Source organism: Apteryx rowi, unplaced genomic scaffold (assembly GCF_003343035.1).
Source record: "Apteryx rowi isolate R43461 unplaced genomic scaffold, aptRow1 scaffold_343, whole genome shotgun sequence".
In the NCBI taxonomy this organism is placed as follows: domain Eukaryota; kingdom Metazoa; phylum Chordata; class Aves; order Apterygiformes; family Apterygidae; genus Apteryx; species Apteryx rowi.
The window spans coordinates 491,079-500,112 of record NW_020449897.1 but is presented as its reverse complement, the minus strand read 5'-3'; the positions used below and the strand labels follow the sequence as shown (position 1 = coordinate 500,112).

Genomic DNA, 9,034 nt, shown 5'->3' with positions numbered 1-9,034 from the left:
GCCTGGAGGGCGAGCTGGAGGGCATCCGCGGCGCCGGCACTTGGAAGAGCGAGCGGGTCATCGCCTCCCGGCAGGGCCCCCACCTCCGCCTGGCGGGCGGCGGCGCCGGTGCGTGGGGCGGCGGGGAAGGGGAGCACGGCGGCGGCGGCCCCCTCGGGTCGGCCCCCTCGGGACGGCCCCGGCTCCAACTGCGGGGCAGCCGGGGCCCGAGTGCAACACCTGCGCCCTCTCTTGGCAGGGATCCTCAACTTCTGTGCCAATAACTACCTGGGGCTCTCCAGCCACCCGGAGGTCATCCGTGCCGGCGTGTGGACCCTCGAGCAGTTCGGCGCTGGCCTCAGCTCCGTCCGCTTCATCTGCGGGACACAGGTACGGGCTAGCCGGGGAGCCCTGCCGGCCTGTGCCCTCTGGCTGCTCCCACCCTCACTTCCCACCCTCCCACCTTACAGGCACTCTCTAATTCCCAAGCAACCGTCGGGCGCGCCGAGGAAGGCCGCCTTCCCTGAGCAGCTGTCAGGCGTGCCGAGGAAGGCCACATTCCCCCCTGCCTCCTTCGTTACCCACATGTAGGTCTCCCCAGGCCAGTCACGTGCCCCAGCCCCCTCTGTGGGCCTGTGATGCTCCCACACTACATGATGTGGTTGCAGCCATGCGCCCCTCTGCTCTGTGGCTTCCCCACCCCATTCCCAGTGGAGCTGGTTTTTCTTCTCTGTAACAAGCCCTTAGGCTTTTGCAGCAAAGGTGGCCAGACTCTGTATTGCTGCTCCATACAAATCTCCTTTCTTAGAGGCTGCGCTCAGGCTCCTCTCTCTGTGTGCCTCTCAGCACTCACACGTATGCCCAGGCACATTTACAGTGTTAGGGTGCACATGGCCAYGCAGGAAAAAGCCTGCTAAGCCCTGTCTTATCAAAGATCTGAAAATAAGTCAACTTAAACCATTACAACCCCAGAGTGGAAAAACAAACAAAACACCGCTCTGAATCTACAAAATGAACGTCATTTCCCCCTTTTTAAGGGTCAAAATTACAGCTAGTCTGACTTGAAACAGCTCTGCCAAACCTATCTCAGTTTATCCCCGCTGGAGGCCTGGCAACTTCTTTTATAGCCCTGGTTAGTTAAGCGCAGAGAAAACTCACAGCTGCTCCCCCGTGGGTAGGGAGCTTGGAGACTCCGTGCTGCATTTCTGACATCCAAACTGATAACCACATTTTAAGGCCACATTTGTGAATGTTTTCTTGACACAACTAACTTCTTCCCCACAAACCTTTTCTGGATAAAATGTGGCTATTTCCTCCCTTGCAGAGAACATCTAATAGCTCCAGGCAAGCAAGAAGTTTTTTTTCCCCAGCCAGTGATGCTCTCTTCTTCTCTTTAGAGCATACACAAGGATCTGGAGGAGAAGATCTCACGTTTCCACCAGAGGGAAGATGCCATTCTCTATGCCAGCTGCTTCGATGCCAACGCTGGTATCTTTGAGGTTCATAGCACTTTAGTTGTGTGTGGTGGAGGGAAGGGACAGCAACATCTTTGCCAAGTTTTCCAAAGGCTCTGATGTGAGCTCTGTAGCACAGAGAAGATGGCCTGTGACTGGTGGTGGAGAACCCTGACTTGGTGCCTCGTGCAGTGCCCTTAGACTGCACAGGCCATGTGGAGCTGTTTAATCAACCTTTTCCTCCCCCTTCCCCACTGAGTCCCAGCTGTTTGCTTTTGGTGAGTGCTAGGGCAGTAGTGCTCCCATTTCCTGGGAAGTCTGCGCTGGCTGTAGCTCTATCTGGGATTTCCAGACCAGGGCACGTGTGTAGGAAGCGTGATGCTTCTGGGAAGCATCGGGTTGCCCACTCCCAAACCGTGCAATGCATCAGCCTTCTGCAGCTTATACAATGCTCACAGCAATGTGAAACCAAGAATCCTTAGATTCCCACTCAGATGAGATTTCTGGGCAAAAAGAGGGGACATCCAAGGATRTGTTAAAATGGGCAAGATTCTGCCTCTGGTGCAGAAGCAGAGAGCCTGCATATTGGAGGGACTGCCAAACCCCCAGGCAAATGGGAATGGAATAATAACTTACATAATGGGGATGAAATAATATCTTTGGGTCATGCCTGTCTGTACTCCTCCTCTAAGCATAGGGTAGGAGGAGGGAGTAGAGGGCAATCCTAGGCTTGCTAGGGAAGGGGAGTGAATTTTTGAGCTCAAAAGCCACTGGCCAGAGCCTGGTCTAAGGAAGTCAGGGGAGAAGGTGGCTTGGAAGGAAAGTGCAAAATTTAGTGATGCCAGGAAAGATATGGTTGCTGGAATCAAATGCAGCCTGGCCATCTGCAGTGAGAGAGGCTGTGAGATTTCAGTGAGGTGGCGCCCTCAAGCAAAGGATGATCCTTTCTGTTTGGCCTGGGCAGGCACTGCTGACCCCGGAGGATGCAGTGCTGTCAGATGAGTTGAACCATGCCTCCATCATTGACGGGATCCGCCTGTGCAAGGCTAACAAGTACCGCTACAGGCACATGGATATGCAGGACCTGGAAGCCAAGCTGCAGGATGCACAGGTACAGAGGTGTGCTCCCACCCCAAGGGTGCTCCCTTGGCCATGCTACCAGTGCAGTAACAAGCCCCAAACAATGAGCTTTGCCTTTTCCCATGCAATAGGCCCCCTCTTCCCTGATCAGCACTGATAGACCCTGAAGGTGGGGAAGCAGCTAGTTGCAATGCAAACTCCCATCTCTGTTAGAGATATCCAATTCCAGCAGCAGGTGGGCCAAGGGCTGCATTCCAGTCTCCTTTGCCAGTCTTTTGCCACAGGGTGACATCTTCACCCTTGCAGTATGCTCCTCTCCCTCAAACAGAAACATCGCCTACGATTGGTGGCCACTGATGGTGCCTTTTCCATGGATGGTGACATTGCACCCCTGAAGGAGATCTGTTGGCTGGCTGAGAAGTATGAGGCCCTTGTTTTCATTGACGAATGCCATGCCACAGGCTTCCTCGGGCCCAATGGCCGGTAAGTGGCTGTTTCACTCCTGTTTCTCCACCCAACTGGCCAGCTCTGAGGTGAGGCAAAAGGTGATGATAACTGATGGGTTTTTCTGTGGGGACTCCTGAAACCACCATTTCTTGATGGCTTCACACCCCACCTCTGCCTTGGCCTTCTCCTCCTGGTAATAAATCCCTTTCTCCTGCTTGCGCACACTGAGTGTATTTAAAGCACAGCCTTTAGCATCAACCCATCCCAAGAGAACAGCTGCTTCTCTGTGTGTAAGGAATGGTGCGGCCATCTTATCTCCCTCTCCTTGCAAGCACTGACCCAGAGCACAGTTGGAGCTCATGATTTTGGAGCCCTTTGCCTCAGCAGCTATCACTTTGAAATGTTTGAGGTTTGGGGGTTTTGTGGAGTTAGCTTGCACAGTTCGATTAAATTCCTTGAGTGCTCCAGGTGCCAAGCAGTATACTTGCCGCAGGTCTTTGCTGAGAACAGACATCTCAGGTGCTTGTTTTATCAGGCATGGGAGTGCTGGGGAAGCTCTCTGGGGGAGACAGAGCTGCAGTTTGCCGTGTCGTGTTGGTTCCACTAGCATAGACCTTAGCATGAGTGCTTTAGGCCTGTGTTCATTTAGGGTAGCACATCAGGGATGTGCACAGCCCACCTCAAAAGACAGTGACTATTCTAAGCAAGGAACTGTTTTTCTTGGTGTATGTGGGCCTAGAATTGTCATTTTAAAGGTGTGTTGAAGACCTGCATCAATGGCTAGCATTCTGTTTTGAGCTATTAAACTTCTAGTGTAGGAAGTTTGAGCACCCTCCCAATCTGGAAGAGGTGAAGAATCCATGCTCTTACCTTGGGAGATCCCAGCCTAGCCTTTCTGCAGGAGCAGGGAAGGCCAATGCTTGGACTGAACTAGCACTGGTGGGGGGAGTTCCTCCTTTATTAGAAGGGGGGACACCAGAGACCTGGCTGGTGCTGCTTTGTTTCCCTTGTGGTATCAGGTGTGGAGCAGCCTCCCTGGTGTGTGATGGCCTGGCCAATAATGAGACCTTCCTTTCTTTCTACAGCGGTACTGATGAGCTCCTGGGAGTGATGGATAAAGTCACCATCATCAACTCCACCCTGGGAAAAGCACTTGGAGGAGCTGCAGGTGAAGTAATTTCCCAGTGCAAAGCCCTCCATGCCCTAACGAGCTCCACACCATCCCTTTGATGTTTTCTTCCTCTGTCTAATGAAAAGGACAAGAAATGCATGTTCTCCTTTTTTTCTGGGTGGCATATGAGGCTCAGTCTGGGACCCTGCCACAGGGTTAAGGGAGGTCCTGCCATGGGCTCCTTCTCCTGTCATCTTCACCATGAAATTGCCCTTGAGGTCAAGGTGGAAGCTCCTGGTAAAAGGCATCAGCTGTGATTTTTTTAGGCCTGGTTTGTACTGAATTTCCAGGTTTCCTGCTGTAACGTAATGGAGTGGCTTTATGGAGGGACCCCACTCTGAGTAGTTTACCTTGGGTATGCCTTCTCCATTTCTCTTTCCTCCATCCCCAGGCGGGTACACGACTGGCCCCAAACCCCTCATCGATTTGCTCCGCCAGCGCTCCCGCCCATACCTCTTCTCCAACAGTCTGCCCCCTGCCGTAGTGGGCTGTGCATCCAAGGCCCTGGACCTGCTCATGGAGAGCAACGCCATTGCACAGTCTATGGCTGCCAAGACCCAACGGTGAGGGGGCCGTATCTCTGCTTGCTTCCTGCCTTTCCGTCCTCTTGCCCAGCTGGGGTGGGGGCATGGGGAAGAGATTCCTTAGAAATGCTCTGTCCCCGTGTGTTTATTCACCCTCTGCCGATAGCCATGGAGGCAGTTTACAATTGACATCTGGGAGAGTCTCAGCGGAAACTGCAGAATGTGTGTGTACATGCCAGACAGATGTGCAGACGGATGTATCACATCTGAGACAGGTCTGCCCCTCAAGCAGCTGCAGCTGCAAAGAGCTGAGCAGGAARTGGCAGAAGGTCACACCAAAAAAGAAGAAAATCCCTACCCTGCACATGAATTGCACAGTGCAGTGTCCAGCTGTCAATGGCCTCGGTGGCCAGTGCTCCTGCAACGGAACAAGGGAAGGATCCCCAAGGACAGGGATGATGGGCTTTTCCTCTTCCTCTTGTTCTCCTCTCCAGATTCAGAAGCAAGATGACTGCAGCCGGCTTCACCATCTCAGGGCAAGACCACCCCATCTGTCCTGTCATGCTTGGGGATGCTCGGCTGGCTGCAGTGATGGCTGACGACATGCTGAGCAGAGGTAAACTGGGGAGGGAGCTCTGGATGTAGACACATGCCTTGATTGAAGGGATGTCCAGCGGTGCCACCACCACCATTCCTCCTCCAAAGGATGTTTTGGCTCACTGACCCTTCTGGGAGGAAATCTGTCCATTCCTGGCTTCACATTCTTTCTCTTTTGGGAGGGTTTTACATTAGTCCTTTTGCCCTGCTATGCTGAACTCTGTCCTCATCACTGGCCTTAACCATCATTTCCATCACAGCTTGGGAGCATATGCCATTCACTTTAAATACCCACAAGCTTCGTAATGTGTACTGAGGGGGAAGCTTTGGTGGGGGGGCAGAGAGGAGGAGCTTTCTATCACCCACTACCACATCAGCCTCCTTCCCTCCCACATAGCTCCAGCTCTCCATGCATTTTTCCTCTCCAGGCATTTACGTCATTGGCTTCAGCTACCCCGTGGTCCCCAAGGGAAAGGCCCGCATCCGGGTCCAGATCTCTGCTGTGCACAGTGACGAAGACATTGACCGGTGCGTGGAAGCCTTCACTGAGGTGGGACGGAAACACGGAGCGCTGCCCTGAGGGGCCAGCTAACACCTTCTCCAGTGACCTTCCTGCCCAGGACCAAGACAAGTGCCTGTACTGGGGGAAAATGCTTGAGCAGCACACTGCTGAAAGCAGCAGTCCCCAAGGCACTGTAGCCTGTGGACGGCTCTGGCTGCTGTATTGTGCTGGCTGTGGCATTGGCAACAGTTCTTGTGTCATTAAAGGTTCCCTGCAGTACAGCTGATGTTTGCTCGGCTCTTGCTTTCCTATCCAGGAGCTGGAGCCCATCTCCATCCTCCTCTTGCTGCAGCTGGGACACTCTGCATCATTTGGCTGTGTTTTCCCTGCAGCCTCAGTCTGGGTAGTGAAACACTACAGCTCCTGGGCTCTTCTGCAGTTGCAAAGTTAGACATGGAGGAACCAAAGTGAGGTCACTTGGTTCCTCCATGCTCTCCTGCAGGTCTAGCAGCATTAGCACAGCAGATCTGCTCACTGTAATTCCCCACCAAGGTAGGAGGATTTCCTGAGCTGTGTATCAGCCATGTGCTTTGTCCTTCAGCCATGCATGCCACTGGCAGCTGGTTTGGGAAAGAGGGCATGGGCTGGCTGAAGCTTCAGTGCTCCTTTCTCCTCTTCCCAGGAGAAGGGGAAAGGGAACTCTTCCCAGTCTCAGGTACTGAGTGTGATGCTCAGTTGGTCTCCAGGGCCAGCTCTAAGGCTTTGCCTATTGCTGCCCTCGCTGCATGCAGTACAGACTGCAGTGTTCCCCCATGCCTGCCCTGTGAGCTGCATTTTGCCACAGAGAGTCTGGCAGGGAGCCTAGTGTGTGGCAGACCAGCAGCACAGCTGGCCGGGTTGGCAAGAGGGCCTACACCCACCTGGGGCTGAGGGCAGGATAGCAGGAGACAGAAACCCATTGCTCCATTGCGTTTGCTCCATTAACTGCAACAGCAGAGAACACACAGCAATCTGGGATGTCTGAATTTGTTCTTCCAGGCTGCCCTGGCGTAATCATTTAACACTCAAGCAAGCACAAGTGGGCCCCAGCATCTCCCATACTGTCTTGTTTGCATTGTCTTTGCTTTAGATGAGAAACCGTGTGTCTCACTGTCTGTCTAACCCCATGCTGAACTGAGTAGCAGCTACCTGCAGCTCAGGACAGACTCTAGTCCAGATGTCCTTCTTGGGTACACGGGTATGGTGTGTTTGGATGCCAAAGTATTGTATCACATCAACAAAGACCTGCTCCTAAAACACTAACTGCTGTAAGCAGCCAGAGATTGACAGCAAGGAGTGAGCTGTCAATTAATCCAGAGAAATTAAGCCAGGGTTGCAGTGGTTTACAGTAAAGTAAAGCACAGTAAGGGTTGAGGCAGGTGAGAAATGCATTTTCCATGAGGCTGATGCAGGCTCTTGATAGAGCAGCTGATAGTTTAACTGTGTGCCTCTTTCTTCCCTCCTTCTGCAGGGATCTGAGCTCAGGCTACCGACAGACTTACTCAGTTCCCTCTGTGTGGCTCCAGGCCCTGGGGGTGCTGCACAGACTTTTCCCCCTTATCAAAGGGGTCATGCCTCCAGGCTTTGCTTCCCCCTTACACACTCCAGACCTCTGATCCTAGGGCCAGCCCATGCCTGGGGTGGAGAGCAGAATCTGCAGGACAGATTCTATCAAGTTAGGCTACATGGTCATGGGAAAGTGGGAGAATGAGCTCCTGGTTTTAAATGTGATGATGCTGAAAGCTCAAGAGAATATTTGCCTTGTTACTGCTCTCTGAGTGTCCCCAGCAACACCTCTGAGCTTGATGGGGCAGCCCCAGCAGGGCCTTGGAGGAAAGGGCTTGTGCCACATGCAGACAGACGGCGGGGTGGCCATGCTCTCTTGYAGATGGTTGCAGGACAGTTTGGTTTCTGCAGGAAAGGACAGGGAGTTGCACTCAGGCCCCCATTTGCAAYCTGGAAGAGGCAAAGCTTTAGCTTGATGGTCTCTGGAATAAGGGATTTGAGTCCCTAACCCAAAGCACTGCTGTTTCTAGCCTGATGCATTCGCACCCCTCTGTTCTCCCCTCCTTGCACACCTCTGCTGCACACCTCTACTATGCTCTCCCCTTCCTCAGTCCTGCTGTTCCCAGACCTGGGCATCCTTCTCTCCCCTGGGCCAATGCACCCAGCCCTGCCAATGCCTTCCCTCTGCTTGGGTCAGCATGGCCTGAGCAGTTTAATTGTGCTCCAACTTTCAAGCCCCCCTGCAATATGAGAGCAGCCTTACAAATGTCTGCCTGCCCAGCTGTGAGCCTTTCCTTAGCAGGAGAAGTACCAGCCTCTCTCTGCTACAACACACATTTACTCTGTCATGCACACACACTCTCCATCTTCTTTTCTTCCTGCTCTCATCTCCAAATGCCCTGATCTCTCCCCTCTGTCTCTCCCAGACCTCTTGGCAGCTGACCCCTTCACTCCAGCTGCTTCTTCTGGCTGCTTCAAGGCCAAGCTCTGCAGCGAATTGTGGTTTCCACAGTGCCRAGAGCTACAGTGTTCTGGGAAGGCAGGGGGGTCAGATGATCACATACTAGAAATGAATAATGCAGTGCCTGTTGACTGTAGGAGGTATGTTAATATTTCATCCCCAGCCAAATTCTTGAGTTTCCTATTTTTTCAAAGTTTCCTGGCATACGTCATATCTGCAACTCTTTACAGCTTTTAACCCGGAAATCAAAGGACTTTTGCTCCTCAGGGGAACATAGATGCAAACACCAACTTTTCTGGTTGCAGTTCCCACCCTGGGCTCATCTGACCCATCCCAGACCCTATACGACTCTTTATCGATCCATCCCAGTCCTGAACTGCCCAGCTGCATGCGATGTGGTGGTGTGGTTTGCAGTTCCCCATGTTTCTGCTGCTGTACCATGAAGTACAAGATTGTCCTGGCCCATACCATTTCCATATGCGCACACACACACTTCCAGTCCTCAGTTCCTGCCTCCCCTATTTCCCTCCTGTGTCCTACTACCAAATAACCCTCGCTATGTCACTGCGTCTCAGTCTTGAAGTTGGCCCCCTTTCTGCTAACACATTCTGGCCCCTCTCCATGCCGCACAATTTCCATCTTGAGGTGTGACCCACCTCTCTCTGCCCCTTCCCCACTGCTTCACTGCAACGTGGTCTCTGGTCCCTCCGTGCACAGGTCACTCGCATCCCCCTGCCCTTGTTCCTTGCCTGCTGCCGTGCACGGACAGACAAG

The 9,034-nt window shown here is 53.0% G+C and overlaps 1 protein-coding gene across 1 annotated transcript; it reads left to right on the top strand.

Annotated features, from left to right (window-relative positions):
- Window positions 1–6: 6 nt before the first annotated feature.
- Window positions 7–6,035, top strand: GCAT (glycine C-acetyltransferase). The gene is made up of 9 exons (XM_026072511.1): window positions 7–108; window positions 239–369; window positions 1,377–1,478; window positions 2,398–2,544; window positions 2,842–2,996; window positions 4,046–4,128; window positions 4,523–4,694; window positions 5,150–5,271; window positions 5,681–6,035. Exons 4-9 carry the CDS (start codon window positions 2,503–2,505, stop codon window positions 5,830–5,832), a joined length of 726 nt encoding a protein of 241 aa, XP_025928296.1. The 5' UTR covers window positions 7–108; window positions 239–369; window positions 1,377–1,478; window positions 2,398–2,502; the 3' UTR covers window positions 5,833–6,035.
- Window positions 6,036–9,034: the final 2,999 nt, after the last annotated feature.